A 25,990-nucleotide genomic window follows, 5' to 3' on the forward strand; every position below is an offset into this window, starting at 1 on the left:
ACACACTGTAGTCCCTGGGTGTGGCAGTTTCAGTGATCAGTGCTACTCTTGTCTTCTTTTCTTGGACCAGTATATCTGGTTTTCTAGCATCTGTCTTTTGAATTGTTGGTAATGGATGATCCCATGTGATGTAGACTTTATTTTCTATGATGCTTTGTGGCTCATGTTTCCAGTGTTTTTCGGCCACTTCACTGCTATAATGTTTGCACAATCCCCAGTGCAACAGTCTCAACACATTATTATGCCTTTTAGTATAAAGTCCTTCTGCAATTAATATGTCGCAGCCAGCAATGAGCTGTACAACTGTTTCCAGTTTGGTTTTGCAAAACCTACATTTGTCTGTTTTTCCCACATGTTCAATGGACTTTGAAAACCAAAGTGTATGTAGCCCACTATCTTGGGCTGCCAGTATTAACCTTTCATCTCTTGGTTTGAATTTGCTTCTCCTCAACCATTCCTGTGTTCATTCCTGTTCAACATGAGGTTCTTCCAGAAGTTTTCTATACTTGCAGCTATATTTATGCTTTTCCCACATTTCTTGCCTTCTCATCTGATCCTTCACCTTATAATCTTTCTTTTGTTTTTTGGCACATTAGTTGCTGCCTGAATTTTATCTTCTTCTGGTTTGATTTCCATTCCTGCTAGACGCCGATGAGCTTCTGCTAGATCAAGCAGGGAAGTAATCTTAGATTTATTCTTCTCATTTTTCAAAACTTTTACTACATGTGGGTCTTGTGAGCTCAGCAGATGTGTGGAGTCCCGCAACTACAGATCTGTACATATAATCAGTTTCAAGGAGGCCCATTCCTCCTTCAGAACGGAGAATATATAATCTTAGTATGCACTGATTTTTATAAATCATTTGGTGAGCACGAAGCATCCTTCTTGTTTTCCTATCTAATCTAGCCAACACGTTTTGGGGCCAGTCAATCACTCCAAAACTGTAGGTTAGGACAGGAAGAGCAAATTGGTTTATAGCTTGTATTTTCTTCCTAGATGTCAGTGCTGTTTTCAGGATTAATTTAAGTCTTCTGAAGTATTCCTTACTAAGTTTTATTCACATTTGTTCGTGTTTTATTGTTGATCCTTCATCAGTTCCCAAATATTTATACACTCCTTCTTGCTCAAGTTCTTTTATATCACATTCTTGTCCCAAACTGATGTTTTCCTGGAGTTGCAGTTTTCCTGCTTTAAAGGTTGCTTTTGCACATTTATCAAGACCAAATGAAATTCTTATATCATCTGAAAAAGTTTTGACATCATCTGAAAAAGTTTTGACAACTTGCAGTTTTGCTTTCAGTTCCTCATCTAATGAGCCATACAGTTTTACATCATCGACAGAGAAGGTGAGAAGTCTTTACACTTTGTTGTTTTGTAGGAGCCAAATTATAGCCATGGACTAAGCTGTTGAGTAAACAGCTTAATGGATTAAGGGCAAGGCAGAATAGTAATGGTGACAGAGAGTCACCCTGGAATATCCCCCTTTGAATTTTTATCCCTGGGATAACAATTTATCCTTTATCATGGTTTAATTGCAAAGTGGTCTGCCACTGGTTCATGGTCACTGTAATGTAGTCAATCAGTGTGGGGTGTATCTTGTACATTTTTAAGCACTCTCCTTCATGAATGAGGGACACTATCAAATGCTTCTTTGTAGTCAGTCCATACCATACTTAGATTCTTCCCCTTTTTACAATTCTCCAATATGACATTAACAAAAATGATCCTTTGTTCCATTTGACTTTCCTTTATTGGCCTTTTGTTCTACTTCCATAATTGAGTTTTCTTCTAAATGACTATAAACTGTGACATTGATTCCCGTGTATAGTTTATATGTAGTTGGAAGGCAAGTTATTGGTCTATAATTTTCAGGGTAGCTTGCAGGTTCACTCTTAAGTAGGAGCATTGTTTTTCCTGTTCTTAGCCAGTTTGTTGCGCATAGAAATGGTTCTTACGCATGACTAAATCTTCATGCAAATATGTTAATACTTTTAACCAGAAGTTGGGTACTGCATCTGGGCCTGGGGTTTTTCAATTAGAGGCTTTTCTTAACTTTGTTTCAATCTGTCTAGCTGATGTTTTTCGTGTTTCACTGTTGCAGTCATTACATTTGGGTAATCTAATCTGCTGGCAGGTTGCCCTCTGTCGGCCTGAATGTCAAAGTCTTGGGTCCTGCGTCGGTTGCTGTCTCCTCTTCCATGACGTCAGGTCGTCAGGGGTATAAAACATGCAGCCGACACCATTTTATTCAGTCTTTCTTGCCACACGGTGCCTGAAGCAGAAGCAGTTCACAAGTGCTGGTCAGCCGACTCCTGAAATTTTCGCATTCGAGTTTCAGAACCGAAGTCTTCAATTAAAGCTAAGTACCCGTTGAAACTTTTCTTGCTCCTTACCGATGTCAGTAAAAGTTAATAATTGCATTACTTGTGGGAAGCAAATACCTCATAAGGATTTTCATTTGTACTGTATTCCTTGCCTAGGCCCAGATCATAATGTGCCTTGCTGTCGGTTTTGTGCTAGATTTAACCAACGCACTATTAAGCATTGGTATATTTTTGCTTCAGAATATTTTGGATCCAGATTTAATTACCATGAAATGTCGTCGGATAGCAATCTGACTACCAGAGTTCACAAAAAATGCAAAGAAAAAGAGACAGACCGTCGATGCCCAAAACCGATGATGAAGCTTCTCCTAAGCCAGTCGCCGGTTTGTCGGTACTCAATGAGGTGCTTTCGCATCCCCTGATACCTGCTACTTTTGAGTCGCAGGCCTTTACCGAGACCCATGCGGAGTCCAGTATGCCACGAGATTCTCAGAGTATTGAACCGCGGTTGTCTCTCCCTCGGATGGGTCTGGAGCCGCTGAGCAGGCACCAGCTTCTGAGGGTGTTTTCAGGCCTCAACATTTCTATATAAAACCGACACCAGCTTCAAAAACAACTTCTAAGTCTAAAAAAACAGACGCATGAGCCACGTGCTCAGGCCCCTATGCCTAAAAAACAGATGATTAAAATGGCTGAGGACTTAATTACCTTGATCAGGGGTTCCCAATACACCCCCCCACCCCCCGCTAAGAGGCCTAGGCAAGACACTGATTATGAATTTTCAGATCAGGTTTCTGTTTCTTCTGATTCCTCTTCTGATCAGGAATTTTCTATACCACCTTATGAGGATTCAGATGCAGAAGAATCCATTCCATCTGCATCTCCTCCTGAGAATTATTCTTTTGGAGAAACCTTGCATACTTTAAGGGAACATTTTCATTGGGAGAGTAAGGATTTCTCTGAATCAAAAAAGAGGCTTAGGGATTTCCTTCTTCCTCAGCATAGGCCTTTGGCTATACCTCCTGTATTAGACATTGTTGATGTGTTTTCGGAATCAAGCATGGCTCCTGATTCCCTACCTCTGGCTCCTAGTAAGCCAGACAGATATTACAGGGTTCCTGACTCCCACAAATTTTTATTCAAAAATCCTGCTGCTGATCCAGAAACTATCTCACAGGATCCCAAAAGTGTAAAGGCCTCTACAGCCAAAAATCCTACCCCCTCTGATAGAGATTCCAGGGCGCTGGATAGATGGGGAAAAAAAGTTTGTGTCTGCAACCTTGGCAATTAGGGCCTTAAACTGCCAGTTTCAGATGCTTAAATATCAACAGCATGTTATGGGCTTATTGAAACAGAAAATTATGTTGATTTCTGATTGTGTGGAAAATAAAGAATTACAGGAATTACTGCATGCAGCAGAACAGGTTGGAAAGCATACTTTGCAATGTGGTTTTGATTCCTTGGAGGCCTCTTGCAGGGCCGCAGTTACTGGATCTGTGAGTAGAAGGCATGCCTGGCTCAAGGAGCAAGATCTGCCTGATCATGTTAAAGCTAAATTGTTGGATGCACCTTTACAGCATGATCCTCTGGTAATAAGGCAGAAGAGGTATTAAAGAAAATGGAAGACAAAGCTAAATCTATGCAAACTGTAAAAGATTTCTTACAAGTGCAGCCACCCAGATTCAGTAGGCACTGGCCTACTAAAAATTGGTCCTTTCATGTGTCCAACAGAGCCTCACAAGGCAAATCCAGGTGCTCAAAAGGCTCTAGATACCAATCACAGGGTTCTTACAGGTCAAAGCAATGGGGTGCCTCTACCTCCAAATCACTACATTGCAGTAAGCAGTCTCAATAACTTCCCTCTACCATCACCAAGCACTTATCTTTTGGCAGCCCCCTTGGGGGGAAAATTAGCACTTCATGCTCAAAATTGGCAGTTAATTACCTAGGACAAGTGGGTATTAAATATAGTATCCCAGGGGTACAGATTTCATTTCCATACTTTGCCAATTCCAAACGGTTGGCCAGATCTGCTACAAAATCAATGGGCAGAGGCTCAGAAACAAGTTACGTCCCTCATAGATATGGGGGCTATTCAACCAGTACCAGAACAGGAAAAAGGACAAGGTTTTTATTCAAGACTGTTTCTGGTACCTAGAAAAGACAATGCCTGGCGTCCAATACTGGACTTAGCGATTTTGAACACATTCTTGGACATCCCAAAATTCAAAATGTTGACTTTACAACAGCTACTGCCCATGCTGGACAAGAATGCTTGGTTAGTGACTCTAGACTTGAGGCATACCTGCATATCCCAGTAAGGGAATCGTGCAGAAGATGCCTCTGCTTCAAGGCAGCTTTTATGCATTGCCAATTCTCTGCACTGCCCTTTGACTTATCTTTTGCGCCCAGGGTCTTGACAAAGTGGAATAAGGCACAAATGGAGCTCAGCAAATGGACAACTTCTTTAATGGACATACTGTGCTGCTGTGAGTTTGTTTGCTGTGCTGTGCCGCTGTGATTTAGTTTGCTGTGGATTTATTTGTGCTTGTGTCCATTAAAAAAGTTGTCAGTTTGCTGAGCTCCATTTGTGCCTTATTCCAGGTTTACTAGTTCTAATTTTGGGCACTCAGACCACTGTTTTGGTCTTTACAAAGTGCCTGGCACCAGTAATTGCATTTTGCAGACAAAGAAGCATACAAATCTATCCTTACTTGGACGACTGTCTCATTCAAGCAGAAAACAAGGACATTCTTCTTCAACAGCGTTTGTAAAAAGGCTTCTAACATACCTAGGGTACACACTAAACGAAAAGAAATCACAACTGGTACCCTCTCAAAAAATTACATTCCTGGGTGCAAGCTTGAATACAACTGCCCAGATGGCTTACCTTACGCCAGACAAACAAAGGCAACTGACTTTATACTTCAAACAGATGGCAACAAAAACCCAGTTATCTGCAAGACAAATTCTGCAGGCTTTGGGGTTCATGGCATCCTGCATTCTACTAATTCCATATGCAAGACTGCATATGAGGAAACTACAGTGGTATCTAAAGAGTTTATGGAGTCAGCATCGTCACAGTCTGGAAACTGATTCCTCTCATTCCCTGCCTACAACAAGAGTTTTTTGGTGAGCAGAGACATGTCACCAGAACAAGGGACGGTCTTTCACTCTACCCCCTGCCACCTAAACCCTAACCACAGATGCATCAGACTATGCTTGGGGGGCCCACCTGGTGGGAAGATGCATTCAGGGCATATGGAGCCCAAAACAAATGCATCTGCATATCAACCAGAAAGAGATGCTAGCTGTTCAGAATGCCCTGACAGTCTTCAAAGACTTACTTCATCCAGGACAGCTACTGATAAAGACGGACAACACCACGGTTATGTGGTACATAAGCGGGGGGGGGGGACACATTCCTACCCCCTTTGCAGACTAGCCATGGCATTGTGGGACACAGCCTTGACTTACCAAGTACATCTTCAGGCAGAAATCCTGCCAGGAAAACAAAATACTCTGGCAGATGACCTAAGCAGAATTCTTATGGACCCTCACGAGTGGAAACTGGATCCACAGAAATCGGGGATCCCAGACATAGATCTATTTGCCTCTCCCCAAAATTATCAACTGGACAAATTCTGCACAAGGACTTATCACAGACAAGCATGGAAAGTGGATGCCCTATCCTTCAGTTGGAAAAACCTATCACTCCACCCTGGGACCTGAATTATGTTCTAGAAAAACTAACCTTATGTCCTTTCAAACCTGCTGCTTCTACAGAATTGAAATACTTTTCCTGGAAGACTGCCTTCCTACTAGCAGTCACCCCAGTCAGAAGGGTATTAGAACTTCAGGCTCTCATGGCTGTTAAGCCCTTCATCATTTTCCATGCAGACAGGGTCTCCGTGAGGGCTAATCCCTCCTTTATGCCCAAGGTGGTGTCTGATGTGACCCTCAGCCAGGCCATTCACCTACCCACCTTCTTTCCCAACCCTCAAAACAAGGACGACAGAATTCTACCCTTTCTTGACGTGCATAGACAACTCAGATACTCTCTGGACCATGCTAAACCATTCAGAAAAAACAGACCAACTATTTGTCAGCTTTACCTCTGAGACAGAGGGGGAAGCCCATTTCCAAACAATCCATTTCCAAATGGATATCACACTGTATCCATTTGTGTTACAGACTATATGGGAAACTCCCCCCTAAGTCTATCCATACTCATTCCACTAGGACAGCCTCCACTTCCACAGCCTTCCTCAGAGAAGTCCCCACCAGGGACATCTTGGAATCTGCCACCTGGACCTGTGTCCATACTTTTACAAAGCATTACCACCTACCTCTTTTTTCTAAGTCTAGGGAAGGGTTTACCTCTGCAGTTCTGCAGGGCCTGCTGACCCATGCCTAGGGTTCTAACCTATCCTTCCACCCTTCTCCTCAGCTTTGGGAATCCTCCCACAGGTGATGACTGCAACAGTGAAACATGAAGAACATAGTACAGTTGTGTACACTTGCCATAAATGTAGAAGTCCGCTTGTATTCACTGTTGCAGTCCTAGTTTCCTTCCCTCCATCCCCCATGTAGCATCTTCCCCTAGGGGACATAAGCTTCCCATGGTGGCTTTTAGCGACCAGGACCACTTTTCCTCATTTCATTGTGCTTCTGACGGGTTAGAGCAAGAAAAACTGAAGTAATGACATTGGCTGCCTTGCTTTATAGCACTGACAACGTGACGTCAGACTACAGGTGACTGGTGCCGATGCAAAAAAAAATGACTCTGGTATTCGGGCCGGCCGAGGGCTACCACAGCAGGGATAGCCCACAGGTGATGACTGCGACAGTGAATACACTAGAACATATACATTTATGGTAAGTGTACACAACTGTACTTTCTCCTCCCATCACGTCTTGCTTCCAAAGAGCACTGAAGGACTCTTTATCCTGAATTTCATAGCTGTGGTGAACACATCTATAGCATAAGAATTCACAAAGTGATTCTTTGCAAGTTCTGGATGGCATTGATGAATGTGATGGACACTTTCTGGTATGTCACTGCTAAGCCCCACAGAGGAGGTTCATTTGATTTTCTCTAGGTGGAAACTTCTGTGGAATATAATTTGTGTTCAGTCTAGCTCAGTTATTCTATCTTGGGAAGTAATATGTAATTCTGAGTTTGTACTAAAAAATTCATGTCTTCGTACCAAATATTTACATGCATTTCTCTGGAAATCTACCCTCTTTTTTGTTGTAATTTCCCTTTGGGTGTCCCTCATAAATCCTCAGTATGCCAAATCAAGTTCCAGTCCCCACCTGTAAGTAATATTCCCTGCTAAAAGTTGTTTATTTCTCCCCAAATTTTTTTAAAGCTCCATAATAGCTTTTGGTAAAATACGAGTATATGCCAGGCATCATCCTCCTCTCCTGCCAGTAGCCCCTTACTACCACAAGTCTACAGTTAGTCTTTTTTTTTCTATTTCTATCACTGTTGGAGCCCCTGTAGAAATCCTCACTATTAATCCCTATTTCCTTTGTCCCCGATATTCTGCTGAATGGCCATCTTGAAATCTTTTCTTAAATTCGCATGCTCATTTCTTTCTAAATGCATCTCTTGCAGCCTTGTTCTTTGCACTCTGCATTTTTCCTCCCTATGTCTGTGTTTTTGGGAGGTCGGGGGGGTCCTCCAGTTTTGTCTCATATTACCAAGACATGCAGTAAGTGAATTGGTATTCTCCAAATTGCCTGTAGGTGTATGCATGAGTGAGAGTGCTTTCTGTGATAGACTGGTACCCTGTCTGGAATGTGTTTCTGTGCTTTATGTACATTGACTGCTGTGATAGTTTCCAACTTCTCCCCAGTCTTGTAAAGTATAAAGCAGGTTATTGGAAAATGGATGAATGGATGTGCAAGGGGCACTGTTCTACCCAAATATCTCTTGTTTGCACTTTTAACTGTATTCTGGTGGATCCCTTTGTCAAATTGGCATGTAGGAAACTTGAGGTCATGAAGATTTATCATATGCGAGTTAGGAGATTTGTCGTGATTTTGTCCATGATCTGGGGACATGTTTTGGGATTAGGTAACTAGTCACCCCTTAAGAGTGAAGCACTACCCTGACATGGGTTTCTACTTTCATGGTGGTGGTACCTCAAGTGTCAGATTACCATTCAGACCTTTAAGCAAAACTACTCACCTTCAGCCCTCACTAGGTCTGTCTTGTTTAAAATCAGACTGATCCAGAACAAACCATGTATTGACTGCTTTACCTTTTCAACCATTCACAGTAGGCAGTCTCAGGAGCCGCTTCCTGTAGTACTTATCCCATGAAGTGTGGGTGACCTAGGGCTTTATTTTGGTGCCCTCAGTTTATGGGGTTTATGTGGGGACCTTAGGGTGATCGCTTTGGGGTAGAAATATTTGCGGTCAGCCATAATAGCATTCAATTTTACTTTCTGCTTCACTCAAGAGCCTGTACCAGATTTTACCAGCCAGTGTATTCGGTAGATGACTGCTGGTTGGCTGTAGCTGTCCCATGCAAAGATTGACGAGATGCTCATACAATCGTACAATATTTTCAACCTTGTAGCCTTACCCCCCCCCCCCCCATCTTATTACTAGAGCTGACGTCAGCCCTATACTTCATTTCAAAGAAATTCATACAGAAAGGGTGCATAACTGAAACCGCTGGACAAGAATTCTGGTGCAAGTTTGTGTTCTTCATCCTGTATTTTTTAAGAGTGGCAGTGCCATTAATACTTAAACTCTTACTGTACATTTTTGGACATTCTGTTAACCTAAATTCCGTTTTTAAAGTATGCAACAGCCATTTGTCTGCCAAGTAATTTCCTCTTTTTTCCACATGCTTTTAGATATACAACAAATTTATGAATAGTCAATGAAGTATTCAGAAAGCTAGTGTCTGTAATGAATCTACCTGAACATAAACGGCTATAGGCTCAAAAGTAGTCCAACGTGAAGGTACTTGAACATGTAAACAACTGGCAAGTTCCTTTTGGCATGAGTTTGATCACATCCTAATATTACCGACTCTACGTATGATATTATGTATGAAGTTTTTTTTTTCATTGGCAGAATATTTTTGGATATGACAAAGGCCCTTGAAATTGCTGACAGCTCACTACTTACAAACTTGGAAATACTAAAGTTTGGCTTGGGGTTAGTTTTTTGGGTAATTTGCCTAACAGATATCGATTGTATGTAGAATCCTCCTTTTCTGATTCTGGAAGTCTTGTGGTATTTAGCCGGACTCTGTTTTGCCAACCTTACTGTTCTTGATATCTGTGAATGATCTTAATTTGACCTTCATTATCTGAATATTAAGTGCACAAATTGTCATCTTATTGCATTCAGGTAAGTCATATTACAAATTACAGGAAAAGTTGCAAGCAGATTTCACTAAATTTATTTAATTGGACCACAAAAAGCAGATTAATCATAAATTTGATGTTACTCAGGTTTTGTACTTCCCAGGTGTTGCCTAGAGATGATCCATAGCTAATTAAGTCTTTATATTTGGTGTCACTCCACACGTAATTAAACAGGAAATGCACAAGTGCTGTCATGGACTCTACTTTATCATTTACAGTTCATGCATATGCTCTCTCTTCTTCCCCCTTTTAGATGAGTATGTTTTTTGAGTGGAATATGGCCCTCCCTCCCTTATTATTCCTTTTCTAATGTCCCGTTTATCTTGATTGCTAGCTATCTATTTTGTTAGTTTCCATGAGAAAGCCAAGTATAGTCACACATCTGTGTGATTAATTTTCAAGAGAATGATTAAGGTTAAGAATGCTTTTAATGAATTATTTTACTTGTCTGGAAGTTGAGAGTGGCAGTAAACTACAGCATGGAAAGAATACCGAACCTGACCCAGAGTGTTATAATTGTCACTACTGAGTAGTGCACAGTTATTCTAAGTCGCACCATCTTCACTGCCGGCAGTTGTCACTGTCTTATTCTTGTTCTAAGTTGGGTTTGTAACTACAGAGAGGAAAGAACATGATGTTCATGAACTTAGTAAATTTAGTTGATCACACAAATGCTGGCTTGTTGCTTTGTTTAAAAATAGAATATGATTCTTTGTGGAGTGGGGAGCACACTGAAATATATTTCTGAGTTTAAAAATTTAATCTCCTTGGTAAGAAAAAAAACATTTGTTGTCTCCTTTCTGCTTTCTAGTGTAAAATGTCCCCTGCATACTTGAACTTGCATTTTTTCACTGCAGACAGCTTTTCTGTTCTGCAGATTTCTATTTAGCGTCATTAAGGTAAAAGCACTGAAGATATGAAGAGAAGATAAGTATTTTTTTCCGCATAGTTAGGTATTGGGACTTTGCACCAGTGTAGATTAGAGCAAGTTTCATGTTTGCTTTTCAGAGTGTGCATTGTATTTTGTTCTGTTTCTTTGCTCACAGCCAACACCGATTGGTCCAATGCACAGTGACATACAGTCGCAGCAAACCAACAGAGAAAAACCACAACAGCCCAAACACCAGGTAATAGTTTGTACTGTCCTCTATGAAATCAACGAGATTTCCATCATCAAGCCTATGTTTAATGTACAGTATTACGTAATTTTCAGCCAGATAAACTACTCATCTTTTTTCCTTTGCATTTATTTCATACTAGTAAAGAAAAACACATAAAACGATGCTTTGATTATTCATTGTAATGTTTGCCCATTTCTTTATCATCTAAAAATTAGTGCCAGTTCTTAATGTGATCTTAAATAAATGGATGATTTTCCTTTGTTGCTGATAGGATTTCATATCGTAATGTAGTATATAGTCTTTTAATGGTTCTAAATTGCAGTTGTAAAATCTGTCTTTATTGTGCATAATAAAACCAGATTAGTGCTATAATCATTTTGATTTTTTTGGTGCTATGGTAAATTTTAGGAACAATAGATGTAAGACTAAAACATGATGCTGGTAAAGAATGTGTAGAATAGTGGTGGTACGAATTGTAATACATCAGATTGGGAGAGAAAATTTAAACTTAATGTACTAAATACATGAAAGTTGTAATGGGCACTAGCTGTCTTATAGGGTACTCAGATGTTTTAGATGAAATGCTGACATCGCAAAATTACCAGGTGAAACATAACTGAAAATTAAAGACCTGAAACAGTGACAAGTGTTTTGCCTGAAGGCTACATATGTGCTGCAGAGAAGTAGACCTACTGGAAAGTATGTAAAATGTGATGTGATGTAGACACTTAATGTGCATTTTGGATGTGAAGGTGCATGTAGATTTTGCAGTAATTTCATAAGCCAAGTGAAGATGTTAGTAGAAGCTGCAAGAGGTGCATTCACTTATTTGAGTGTTTGTTGCATTTCTGAATGGCAAAGAAAATCAAGGACTTTCCTGTTCTGAAAAATCTTCTGATGTTCCAGACATATCCAAGTACCCAAGAGAGAGCACTAGGACTGCATTGTGCTTTGTGCAAGCTGTCTGTTTGTAGTTATTCACGTTAATTATCTACCCAAGTTTTCTTTTTGGAGGTGGTGTAATGGTTAAGCTGTTTACCTCACAGTCACAAGGTACAAGGTTTAAAAGGGAAATTGGCTAGACTTAAAATAGCCCACAAGGGCAGCTATCCTAGGTCTTCAGTATAAACATGACATAGTGGACCCCCGCAGCATCTTCAAAACCAAAATGGCTGCAAGCCCCTCTGTGCTCCACAAAGGATAATTTTGGGCAGTAGGGATTAGATCACTGTTTTGGAAATTTTTTTTTTTGGTAAGTATTCCTCAGAGTTTTTCAGCAGCAGAAGTGGAGTAAGGAGGCCATTGACTTTAGTGAAAACTCCATGCTTATTGGCACAAGTGTGCAGCATATCCAGAAACCGCTGCCCTCCCTCTACAGTTAGACACCTAGCTAAGGGCCTCTGGTTTCCATTGAAGTTTCTGCCTTGTCTTTCAGCTAGACTCTCCACCATTTCTTCTTCCATCCTGGAGAGGTGAACAGGCTGTTCTCTTCACTGTTGTCCCACTTCTGCTGGATCTGTGGTACTTGAGCTTTTGTTTGATCTTTGATCACCAGCAGATGACCCGCCAATATGCCATTAGGTTAGCATGTACAGTGACGTCTTTAAAGTTAATAATGTTGCTTATCAGAAATTGTCAAGCCCTTGACACAGGAGACCTATCTTCAATTATCGGATCCAGTTAGTGGATAAGCCTATTAAAAGAAGGGGAGCATATTGCAATGCTAATGCAAGCTCTCCTTTCTTGGGGAGGGTTTGCCACTGCCGAGATCTCTTATCGTAAGTTGGTGGACATGTTCCCATGGATATGCATACCACAATAAAAATAGGAGCACTACATTCTCATTCTCCTAGAAGTAGGGCTGCTGTTCCACATTCAAGCTCTTGTTTCTTTGTGCAGATAAAATCTTTTCTGTTTTCACCTCACCAGCTGTCACATTGTTTGAAGGAGTGTGTGGATTATTTGGGGAGAAACAAGGAGGAGTCAGTAGAGGTGACAATGCACCAAATTATGTATAAAATGTATATAAATTTATCAGCCATTTTTGTAATTTTGCCCCTGAATACTGCATTCCTTTTATTAAACTTTGTTTTAAATCTGTTGTTGTTTGGTAGGATGAGTGCATCCTTCCACAAGGAAAGCTAGTGTTCCTTGTAGCAAGGGTAATGTTACATGTAAATTGACCGCCATTGCTGATCTGTTTATGGTATTAACAGTATTCACAGGACTATGCAATAGTGAATTGCTGCAGAATGACTTTATCTCACACAGTTGCTGAACAGGGCCATAATCAAGAGTGAATCTCTGGAAACTCCTTTCACCAGGTAGCACTTCCTACAGATTATGTAGGACCTAGACTTACAAGTGGATTTGCAATGCATTTTTATGTAGGCATATATAAGCTTTTGTACTACATAGACTGGAGTAGTACTTGCAAGTTAATTGTCTCATACTTTTCTAAAAGTTGTTTTGAAAAAGGAATGTTAAGTGACCCCTAGCCAGGAAAAGCCGAAAGAGAGATAGAGTAAATGTTTCAACATTCACTTTCTCTGAGTTTTTTTTATCAGCCTATCATCACAGGGAAAAATGAATTCTTCTTTGGCAACTGCAGTCCTTTCTGCTCAATGCTGATTTATCAGGGGTCTTACTCCTCACACCCGTACACCTCCACAAAAAATATTTTAAAGAAATATGATCATATATAAACCACTCAAGTTAGTGCATTCTCACTGTTGTCTTTTCCCATACAGTTGTTTTTGTTATTGGGGTTGGTGGGCAGGTCCGTAGACACTTCAGCAGTGAATGAGTCAAAGGTAACAGTAACTCAGTTCTGTTGCACTGCATAGTATTACAAGGTAACATGGAAATATTCAGTAAGTTTTTACAATGAGGATTAGCAGCATGTCAAAACAAGATTGGTCTATGGTTTGTTTAGAAAAACTGTGCAATGACGTCGGCTGCATGTTTTATACCCCTGATGACCTGACGTCATGGAAGAAGGGACAACAACCGACACAGGACTCAAGACTTTGTTAATCTGACTGAGGGCTACTGCAAGCAGATAACCCAAAAGTGATGACTGCAACAGTGAATACACTCGAACATCTACATTTATGGTAAGTGTACACAACTGTACTTTGTTGGGAAGCCTAGTGTATGTGCCAGTTGTCTCATGAACAGGTATATTGTTTTCTTATATTAAGTCCTATTTTACTTCTCAACTTTAACAAGTTCATTGGCCTGTTAAACGTCTTGCAAGGAGTTCCAAGGTATAGGTGCAATTTTTAATGAATGACCTTTCACCTGTGGTCAAGTTGAATTCTGATTTATTTATTTTTTTAGTATTGCAGCAAGTGGGTAACAGATATGTGGGCTGGCTTCATACCATTGGGGAGTAGCTGTGGCCATTATACAGTAGCATAAAGATTAGCGAGATACATAGTAGTGAAGGCCTGGTTGTTACTGGGAGCTGCCTTCATTTACTTAAAGTGGTGGTGTTCCATACTGAATGATAATGAAGTAAAGTGACAAATTTTGTTAGTAGCAATTTTTAGTGTTCGTATCCCATGGAGAGAGAAATGCCATAATAGATAAACAATACTTTAGTTTTAAGGTATGGATACCTATTTTTATGCAGTGTCAGGTTTCTAAAGGCAGTATATTTGTAAATTTATAGGCTTACATTATTTGGTGTAGAACCTGATTGACTTTGTTTGATGGGTATGGTGAATATTAACAGCTAATACGATTAGATTGAAGTATCTTTGTCACATTTCTTGGGTTAAAGGGTTACCGTGAGAGTCTTATATTTTTTCAGGGGTGTCTGATAGGATCCGTTATGTCCTGAAAAGTATTACTTCAGTTTAACTAGCAGTATTGAGAAGTTATTTTGTCAGATGCATGTGCCAAACTCTTTGAATGTTCTGTTGTAAGGTGGCCTGTACATTATTGTAGTGGAGTTTGATCTGAGTAATACTGGTGTGATTAACTTACATTATTGCATTTATAGCAAGGAGATCATTGAACAAGCTGTTAATAGAGACAAGAAGAGTGGATCTAAGGTAAATTCAAGTGGGCACCAAAAGTGCTTTCCATGAAATACTTTTCATTGTTTTTGCTGATGAGGGAAAAGTGACGGTCTTATAACATGATTCCTTTCTCATGTATTAATTCCTCCAAAAGTTTGATTGGGCAGCATATATTTGGCTATTAGTCTAATGCTTGTGAGATCTGGTTATGATATGTTTTGAGACTGGACTTGTCTGTTCATGTTTCCAACTGTATGAGAATACATATGAATTCTCCCTTTTTATTTTCTCCAAATCTTTTGGGTTTCTTATACCGTGATGGGAATGGACCCCATTCCTAAGTCAAAGTATAATTAAAGTTCATGAAATTAGTATTATTTCAATACTGGATGTCAGCCAGAAGTGCTGTTCGCAGCACCTGCAATGTCCCCAGTAATGACTCCTGCATTTCGTATAGAGTTCCATGTATCGGTAACATATCTGAATACGATTGTATATTCTTTTTTATAAGACCCATTGTTCCTACTATTGGAACTGTCTGGGTATCTTTCTTCTACATCGCTCTTATTTCTGCCTGCAAATCCTAATATTTTTTGACATCGTGTCTCTCTATATGCAGGACACTGTAGTCACTGGGTGTAGCGATTTCAATAAGCCAATGCTACTTTTTTCTTCTTTGCATGGACCACTATATCTGGTTTTGTCTCACCTGTCTTTTGAACTGTCAGTAATGTGTGATCCTATGTGATGTATACGTCATTTTCTGTGATGCTTTGTGGCTCATGTTTCCAGTGTTTTTCAGCTACTTCAGTATTATAATGTTTGCACAATCCCCAGTGCAGCAGTCTTGCCACATTGTTATGCCTTTCAGTATGCAGTCCTTCTTCCATTAGTATGTCACAACCAGCAACAAGGTGTGCAACTGTTTCCAGTTCTGTTTTACAAAACCTACACTTGTCTGTTTCTTGCACATGTTCAATGGACTTTGTAAACAAACATGTACACAATCCACTGTCTTGGGCTTCCAATATTAACCTTGCATCTTTTGGTTTGAATTTGCCTCTCCTTAACCATTCCTGCATCAATCCTGATCAACATGAGGTTGTTCTAGGAGTTTTCTGTACTTGCAACTGTATTTATGCATTTTCCACATATCTTGTCTTCTCATCTGATCATTCACCTTATATTCTTTTTTTTGTTTTTTGGCACATTCAGTTGCTCCCTGATTTTTAGCAGTTCAGTTACGTCGCCAACCCGGACCAGCAGGCAGACCTATTACCTGTTAGGTCCGGGTGCTTTAAATCGTGCAGCAATTGGCTGCAAATTATGAGGGGCGTGGGGATTGGGGCAGGAAGAGCCTATAATGATCGCGGCTGTAGAGTGGTTTGTTTTTAGTGCTTCTACAACCGTAAATTAAAAAGATGAGTTTTTTTTTTTTTTATGAGCCAGCGAACCAATATGTGTACAGTGTGATAAATCAGTAGTTGAAATAATAAATGAAAACAGACGAGTCTAGTGAGACTAACCCAGCCATCCAAGCATGCGCACGTGCATAAATTTGCCTGGGACGAGCAGCTGGAGTGGTGTAGAGGCACAACTGATGCCCTGTGTTTGTAGGAGTATCTCCATTGTTTATCAGTGAAGGAGTCTGATGTTCCCCTGTAATGCAGACTCCTCCAGTACGCTCTATTTACAAGGATATACAACACCATCTCTGTCCTATAGATGAGGGGAGTGCTTGCACCCCCCCCCCCCATAAAACCGACAGTTTAAGTCATTCGGTAAAGAATTTGTATTTGTTTTATTGTTCTGGTATTTGAAGAAGACGTTATTCATGGAGATGTACTGTAATAGTGCACATAATCTAGGAAAACTTTTTGATAAGCTATGGCAAACTTTCAGTTTACTTTTGTTCTTTGAAACGTTTCACGTCCGGGAACTGCCAACAGATGCATTCTGAGGTATTGTGGATCTGTACCAGCATTATGTTTAAGATATAAAACATTAAAAAAAAATCAGGAAAAAAATGAGTAGACGTGGTTTGTATTGCCTAGGGGGAAAACGTGAGCATTTTCAATCATCTGTGCAATGTAAACTACAAGAAGGTGTATGTTCATGTAATTTAGTCATTTCAATGTGTTTACTGGTTTAGGGCACTTTCACTTTATAACATTTTGTCAGACTCATTCCAGCCAGCTAATCATTCCAGCAGCCAGCCAGCTGTTATCCCCATAAGAGTACTTCCTTCACCATTCCTGTGGTGATGTTACGGCAGAAGGTGTGGTCAGTGTCATATTGGCCACACCCCCATGTCCCACTTTGACCTGCTTAAAAGGTGGCAACCCTGTCTCCTTTTAGCCATTTTTATTGAAAATAGTCCTACGCAAAGTAAGGGGTTATAGAAAAGGCAGTTATTGGGTCTTTTATCTTCAAGCTTGAAGTCTAGTTTACGTGATTTAATTTAGTGCTGAGGCAATTTCTATTGGTTCTGGAACCAATCATGTTGATACAAGTATAGGTGGTACTTTGGGAGCTTTTAGTGTCCATCGAGGTAGTATTAAGTGATCACTTAGTGTATAGAAGCACACACGCTTGCCTTTCTGCATGATGGTTTTAAGTCAAGTAAGCTGCTCATATTGGATGCTGTACTTTGGTCTAGTAGGGGTCCTTACTAAATGTGTTTAGGTTGTGCAGATCAGCTGTTATTTGCTGCAGGGTCTTATTGTGTGTAAGCCAACTGAAGTTAAGGTCACTCGGCACTAGTGTCACATCCCCTGGTGTTATGCCATACTTTCTGAATTTTGTCTCTCTTTGATACTGTGTGATGGAGGTGGGCTATAGGGTAATGCTGCCTAAACGTTGGCTGTGGTATGAGGAGGTCCATCCTTGTCAGTAGTAGGGCCATAAGGCGTTATGCTGCTGGGCACCTCAAGCTTTCTTGGACTGCTAGCCTCTCTCCCTTTACACACACACAGGTCTGCAAAGTATCTTCCACTCCAGGTGCCTTGCTGCAAGTCTGAAAAATCATGTATTTGAGCCTAGTAATTCACTTGTACTACTGTCTTAAGTTTACTTTGGGGAAGAAATGCAGTTTTCAGCTATTAGTCTTTGTTTATATGTTTGTGTATTCCAGTCTTTCCAGTCACAGATTCAGGTTACACCAACCCTTTTTATGTCTTTTCTAGAAAGTGTAACTGTTAACTGTCTCTGTATAGACTATACCATTTTCCTTGCTTCACCCTCACAGCTGTACATTTCATTTTAGTCTGTTTGACTATTACTGGATGTTTTAACACTTAAGGTGTTAGTTACTTGGCCTTTGTGGCCAGTTACATGCCTTTAGTTGTTTTGTGGTAAGTTTAATTATGGAGCGCTTTGAAAAAAATGTAAATGTGGGCACAAAATTCCACCCTAAAACAAACTGTGTGTGTGTACTTTTTAGGTAATAAGCAAAATATGCAAGTTGTTTACTTACACAACTGTTAAGGTCAGGAAAGCTAAACTAAACTAGTTCAGGATTAAACAAGTCTGTGCATCTACTCCAAGCAAGACTTCAGCCTTGAGCAGTGTTTTAGGGTTGGCTTCATTGACCTATGTGGCTGAGTCTGTAGCTTCCAAAGGCTTAAGAATAAAGACAAGGAGAAAACAAGAAAAAGAATCATTAAACTGATGAATTGGAAGATTCCTTTGCAGGTCCTGTTGCTAACAAATCCAGAAACGAAGAGAACAGAGAGTTGCTTCTAGGCTTTCTCTTTCTGTTCTGGTGTGTTTAAAATTCTAGTGCAAGTCTTGTCTGAAAAAAAGGACTTGTGAAATTAGTCAGAACTGATGGTGTAACAGTCAATGGCAAGGTTCATTGGTGTATAGTAGATTAAACCAAGCCATGCAACCCAAATGTGACACACAAATTTGATTTATGTAAGGGGTTATTTACTGACTGCATCTGTCCATCAGAAACAGAAGCCAGACCAGGAATGAATTTCCGATCACCTGTATGTTGGTCCAAGTTGTGCTTAAATAGGAATAGGGAGAAACTCTGCTTCAAATGGATGGGGAGCCTGTTTTAGAGAATGGCAATTCTCTGAGAAACCTATCTATGTCCAACATGCCCTTTTATGTCGTAAGCAAAATTTAGGTCTTTTAATCATCTTCTGATGCAGTTTGTTTTACGGATTTGCAGAAAGTTCATCAAAATGCAGTCCAGGGTTGCCTTGGATGTTAGGCAAAGATCACTCCTCAGAACCCCGTATGATACAAAGTAAAGAAACAGGGCTTTCTTTGAGGAGATCAACATAGGATATTGTTCTTTTTCCCTGTAACCTCTGTGGACGTTTCAATTGCTGCATATGTCTGGTCGGGGACATTATACTCTGTGATAGGTCTGTGGCCTGAGTACAGTGGTATGATGACCTCTCTAGACCAAGATGTTACACCCCTGCTTATAAATTAAGCAACGTAGAAGGATTTTCTTATTACCTTGGGCACATGTTGTTCAAAGTCTAGGTTACTATTTACATGAGGTCCCTGATTCTCTGTGTGATGAATTAACTTATAGGGTGCTGTATTGATGACTTAATTACTATAATGCGTCTCTTCGTATGAGTTTTATGCAGTGGCTTTGGCATCAAGCATTTGTCTGTGTTAGACCTTTCTGAAGGGTGGTATCATCTTTGGGGATAATTCATTGATTGCTCCCAATTTGCACTCATTTGCAAACGTCGTTAGTCCATGCCTTTGGCATTGGCTTTGACATCAAAGAAGTAAATACCAAAGAGGAGTGGGCTTAACGTTGAGCCCTGGGGACTCCAGTGGTGACTGGGCCTCTTTGTGGAGGTGGCCTCACCTATTCTAACCTCCTGGGTCATATCATATCTGAGCCAGCTTGCTATCCAACATTTTATAAAGGGGTTTATACCTAGTTCCATAAGTTTGACAATGCCCAAATGTGGTATTGTATCAGATTTTTAGTCTGATCTAGGTAGGCAGTATGTACAGTTTTCTCATAATGCATTGCCTTAGTAACACCGTATTCAGTAAGTGTGACCTTCCTTTCACAAAGCTAAACTGAGATGGATCCAGTATCTGGAGGTCTCCTATGTCCTCCTTGATAATTTCCATGATGGTTCTTTCCATTGCTTTGCAGGTAAGACTAGTCAGACAAATGGACCTGTAGTTTCCAGGATTTGTTGAAGATCCTTTCTTATGAAAGGGGATGCCCGTCTCACCTCCATTCACGTGGCACAAAGCCTGTTTTAAGACTGTAGTTAAATAATGACTCTAGGGGTCCTGATAAATTGTAATCTGATGTCACTTTTCATTCATTCCTCAACAATTGGATTTGGATCCAATTTGGACATTAATTTCAGCTCTTGGCAACTAGAAAACCCCTCAGCTCAGATGGTGTAGTGGTATGTTGCTATGATTGTACTGCACAGCATCTCGGGTTCAAGACACTTGGCAGGGCTGATTATTTTGTCCTATATGGACAGTCTAAAAAAACTCCAACTATTCTCTGTCTCATATCACCTACATAGAGACGATCTCTGCTTGACTTGCAAAGCCATATCTGACCCAGCTCTGTTAGAAATGCTGTATCTAAAGAAGTCTAAATCCCTCCGCACCACACGCTCCAGAGACCTCAACCTCAATACCACAATCAACAGAACATGCTGAAGGGACATGTTCATAACCCAGATACTGCCCATGCTATGGTATAGGCTTCCCATACATGTCAAATGGAGCACCTCACTGGCCTTTTTCAAGAGAGAGGCCATTGTGGACCATAAGAACTAGCTAATTTTAAAAGGCTTGCTTCCTTCAACTTTTTCAGAGGCTTTATCTCAGGTTCAGCCTCCCCCCAAACCTATGATTAAGGAACAGTCTAGAAAGTCTTCAGATCAGTCAGGCTTCTCCACCCTTTCCTCAGGTCCGATGGTGGAGCCCTTCAAGAAAGAAACACAAAAAGTCAGACCCGCAGACTGCTTCTTCACTGAAGTTGGTGACTGACACAAAATTGGCTTCCTTGGATCCTGTTTTATCAGATCCGAAGCCTTTACCTCAGACCATATATTCTGCCACCATTGATCTGGTACCCTCTTGGGTTCAGTCCCCTTATTTAGAGTCTCAACGGCATTCAAGGTCTCCCTCTGTGGCCTCATCATCTCGTTCCTCCAGAAGTCTGACCATAGCGGATGTGGATAAAATTATGAAAATTCGATCAGTGCAGATCCTGATGGGAGTTGTTCTGGTTCATACCTCTTCAGGTCAGGAAGCTCAAAACAGCACTATACCACCAATTTCTGCTCTTTCCTGATCTGATTGATGGTTTCAGAACCCTTGGATCTGAGTTTTATGGGACTGTCTGGGTCAGATCTGAAGACCATAGTATCTTTGGCTCCGAGGCCTTCATTGAGTGCACCAACTCCAAGTGTGTAGGAGCAGAAAGCATCCCTGTTGGATCTGAGGTGTTGGAGTAAACTCTGAAGTTGTTGGAGCCGTCTCTGCCCTGTCTGAGCTTTGGCATCAGATAGCTCAGCTCTGACATCTGCCTCAGGTGGACTGCCTTTGGGGCAGGGTGAGCCGATGAGGCATCTCTGCCCAGTCAACTTCCTTCTCCCCAGAGCATTCCACTTTTGAGGTAGTGTTTTCTGCTTCTGCAATATGGATGGTTCCTCCCCCCTCGGATCTCCCTTCTGGATCTCGTGTGTCTCCGTGCCTTGAATCTCATAACCTCGTCACCCTACTCCACAGGTACTGCCAACCCAAAGTGTCCAGCCTCCCCAGCAGGGTATTACCATTTCTTCTGATCCTTCTCTGAAACACCCCACCAAAGAAGTTCCTGGGTAGAGGAAGTGCAAGAGGAGGCAGATGGACTCCTGTCAGGAATTGGTCACTGAAGATACAGATTTTGATGAGAGGGAAGGGTTCCCATGATCACCATTCAAGATCATCAGGTGACATCCTAGAGATCCTTAAGCAGAGGGGTGGTTGATCTACCCGATAACCCTTCCCAAGAGGAATTGGTATTCCTGGAGGTCTTTAGGTCTGGCCCATGTACCTCCTGGTTGACTCTGCCTGCCGTTCAGCTCATTGACTTTATATGTAGGTGGGTGTGGAAGGAACCAGACACAGTTGAGCTGATCTCAAAGAGACTAGACCAGGTTTTGGCACCATCTAAAAGAAAAGAATTTTGGAGCAAGGCAGTACTGGTAGATGCCATGACCATGGTAGTGACCAACAAGAAGGAACTCTCAGAACAGAGTTCTACTGTCCATCCCCCTAACAGGGAGTCGAGAGCATTGGACAGATTTGTGAAACATGTTTATGCTTCAGGAGCATTTGCTCTCAGATCGCTCAATTATTTGACACATATCTATCGATTGCAGGGGATTTATTTAAGGAACTCTCCAAAATCTCTTGCTGGGACCAGTACTTCTGACGCTCAGACTTCTGTGGCCTCACAGTTGGCTACCCCACAGTCTGTTACTAATTTGTCCATGAGGCTCATTTCTTATGCAGCTGAAGGTACCTCAAGGGTTGCAGGTTCAGGCATTTCCATCAGGGGGCATGCCTTGATACACTTGTGTGACTTTGTGGAGCCCTTCAAGTTCCTCTTCGTCAGTACAACTTTTGATGGAACCTCTTTGTTTGTCCCTAAAGTAAAGGAGACGCACTCCATGTGCTAGCAAGATGGAAAGACCCTCTGTGCAATGGGAGTATGTTTTTTGACCACTCAAAGGACCTTTTCCAGAATTCAAAAAGGAGGTCAGAAAATGTAACTCAAAGTCCCAGGGTCCCTTCCAAGATCCACGTGGAAGTAGTTTCCCCAGGAATGGGGGGGGGGGGCAACTTGAATGTAAGATGCTGCCCACATGGCAGAGGAGGCCGCAGAACCACAGGTCCAGAAATTCCTTCTCTGACCGACCTTACCAGTTCTTCTGAAAGGAGGTCCAATTTGTACATCTGTGGAGGCTGTCAGGAGATGTTCTTCATGTTTCACTGTTGCAGTCATCCACATTTGGGTTATCTGCTTGCAGTAGCCCTCAGTCGGCCTGATTATCAAAGTCTTGGGTCCTGCGTCGGTTGCTCTCTCATCTTTCATGATGTCGGATATAAAGCATGCAGCCGACGCCATTACATCAGTCTTTCTTGCCGTGCGGTGCCCGAAGCAGAAGCTTAAATCAGGTTAACCTTCAGTGGATGGCATTTCAATCAAAGAAATTTAACGTTTGTGAATGTTAATTAACTAATTAGCTAATTAATTGAGTGGAAGGTATATATACCCACATTGAGTTTTTTATGTTGTCTGATGAAGTTTGCTGACAGAGCAAACGAAAAGCGCTTTACCACATTAAACTTTTTGATTTTACTGGCGTGCTACTGGTTTTGCTTTCACCCGTTTTCATTCGTATTTTTAGTTTGGTGTGTTAAGAATTATTTGAGCCTAGCTAATTACCTGATCTCTCCGTTGCCACCTCTCAGTAAGCAAATGTTGGATGTCATTCTGGAGGCAAGGAGGCCTAGTACTAGAATCCTATGCTGAAAAATGGAAAGATTCTGTTCCTGGAACCAAACTCAGGGGATGCTCACAGCAGTGCCTACTTTACCTCAGATTCTGCTTAACTGAGATGCTTCACAAGTGCCTTTCCTTTTCCTCCATCAAAATTCATGCCTCAGCCATTTCAGCTCATTACAACACAGAATCATCCCTCTTGTCTCATCCACTGCTGAAGCTGTTCCTCAGGGGGGCCAAAAACTTAAGACCATCCAGGAGAGCCCCTACTCCAGTCTGAGACCTTAACTTTGTATTGGAAAAACTCACTCTACCTCCTTTTGAGCCAGCTGCAAATGCAGAGTTGAAATTCCTTTCTTGGAAAATGGCCTTCCTTTTAGCCATCACTTCAGCAATAAGGGTTTCAGAATTACAGGCCCTCATGGCAGTGGAGCCTTTCATCTTTCATGTGGACAGGGTGTCCCTCAGGGCCAATCCCTCCATGCCCAAGGTGGTATCCAGTGTGGCCCTTAATTAGTCCATTCATTTACCAACCTTCTTTTCTTATCCACAGAACAAAGGGGAACGAATACAACACTCCTTAGATGTGCACAGACAACTTAGATTTTACTTGGACAGGACTAAACCTCTCAGGAAGTCTGAACAGCTGCTGGTTGCATTTGCTGCAGGGGCAGAGGGGAAGGCCATTTCAAAGCAAACCATTTCTAAATGGATAGGCCATTGCATTCATTTCTGCTGTAAGCACCATGGAAAACCTATGTCACAGGGGATTAGACCCCATTCAACCAGGGCTGCATCCACCTCTACAACCTTTCCCAGAGGTCTCCCTACAAGAGACATCCTAGAAGCTGCTATCTGGAGTTCTGTACATAATTTCACCAAGCATTACCATTTGCCAATTTTCTCTAAATCCAGAGCTGGCTTTGCCACTGCAGTCTTGCATGGCCTTATAGCTGGTCCTAATGCTATCTGATTTCCTCCTTACATCCTTAGCTTTGGGAATCTCAGTGTGATGACTGCAACAGTGAAACACGAAGAACATAGTACAGTTGTGTACACTTACCATAAATGTAGATGTTCGAGTGTATTCACTGTTGCAGTCCTAGTTACCCTCCCTCCCTCCAGCCCCCTGACTTCTATTGGCTATACCTCTATTCTTGTTTACTATGCTTAAAGCGTTTTGGTGTATGTGCTTTTTTGTTGGAGGTGTAACCTTGTATGTATAATTGCTTCCCATTATGGGGGCACCTGACATCTGGAGCAAGAAAATCTGATGTAATGGCGTCAGCTGCATGTTTTATACCCCTGACTACCTGACGTCATGGAAGTTGAGACAGCAACCGACAGAGGACCCAAGACTTTGATAATCAGACCGACTGAGGGCTACTGCAAGCAGATAACCCAAATGTGATGACTGCAACAGTGAATACACTAAAACATCAACAAGTGTACACAATTGTACTTTGTTTATCCCTGCAGCAGAAATCCTGGCTAGACATTGCAAAAGGTACATGGATGCAGAGGATTATTTCCAGAGGTTATGTAATTCCCTTTTCCCTAGCCCCCCCCCCCCCCTCAGCAGTAAGCAAATTCCTGATGTTCCACCACGTCACAGGAAAGCAGCAGCTCTAGCTGCTAGAGAAGAGAGTCATCCAAGAGGTCCCCGCAGACCAGAAAGAATCCAGAACTTAAAATTCTTTTTTTTAGTGCCAAAGGAAATGGGATGAGAGACCAATTTTGGATCTCCGCAATCTGAGCAAATCGGTTCAGTATACCAAGTTCAATATGGTCACGATTCAGTCCATTTTGCCTTTCCTGCACAAGGATGACTGGATGTGCTTAGTAGATCTTCAGGACCCATACTATCACATAAAAATGAACAGGCAATCCAGGAGATAACTGTGCTTCTTTCTGGGAGCCAGTAATTACCAGTTCGGAGCTCTGTTCTTTGGCTTCACCACAGCAGCTTACTTAAGATTGCATGGATTCCTGGTGTTTCCATACTTGGACGACTGGCTCATAACCACTCCGATCAGGCATGTAGTGATACTTCAGATCTACTCCCTTCTGGGGATTACCAGGAATTAAAACAAATCTCACTTAGAACCGTCTCAGACATTGGAATTCATAGGAGCATTTTTTAACACAGTATCCCTGACAGCCTCTCTTCCTTTTCTGAGAGTACACACTGTCCAGTTCCAGGTCAGAAAGATAATCCAGAATGCCTCGATTTCAGTCCAATTGATCCTATAAGCCTTGGGATCACTGTTTGTGGTGTGATAGTTCTAGTTCATCTAGCCAGAGGATTCTGCAGTGGATGTTGGCAACTCAGTGGTCCATTCTTCATCAGCATATGTCCACTCCGATAAAAATCACCCAAGCGTGCAAAACATACCTTTGGTGGTAGATCTGCTCAGATCAGGTTCTTCAAGGCTGCACCTTCATTCCTCCTCATCCCAAGGCCATAGTGACCACTGATGCATCCCAGATGGGGGGGGGGGGGCACTTCCTGGAAAAAGCAGCCCAAGGCATATAGTCACCCATAGAGGCCAGTATGCATATCAATGCCCTAGAAATGAGAGCAGTGCTGTTAGCATTGCAGGCTTTCCAA

The 25,990-nt window shown here is 41.5% G+C and overlaps 1 protein-coding gene across 3 annotated transcripts in view; it reads left to right on the top strand.

Moving 5' to 3' along the window:
- The window catches only part of CSNK1G2 (casein kinase 1 gamma 2), a 936,064-nt gene that overhangs the window by 736,707 nt on the left and 173,367 nt on the right, over positions 1-25,990 (top strand). For 2 of the 3 annotated variants that reach the window (XM_044053977.1, XM_044053976.1), the window contains exon 10: positions 10,765-10,845. The exons of the other annotated variant lie outside the window; for it this stretch is intronic. In XM_044053977.1, coding sequence (XP_043909912.1) covers positions 10,765-10,845 — 81 coding nt within the window. The remainder of the gene's footprint in view (positions 1-10,764; positions 10,846-25,990) is intronic. 3 annotated transcript variants of the gene reach the window in all.

Source organism: Protopterus annectens, chromosome 13.part0, assembly GCF_019279795.1.
Source record: "Protopterus annectens isolate FY-2018-M chromosome 13.part0, PAN1.0, whole genome shotgun sequence".
NCBI classification, from domain to species: Eukaryota; Metazoa; Chordata; order Ceratodontiformes; family Protopteridae; genus Protopterus; species Protopterus annectens.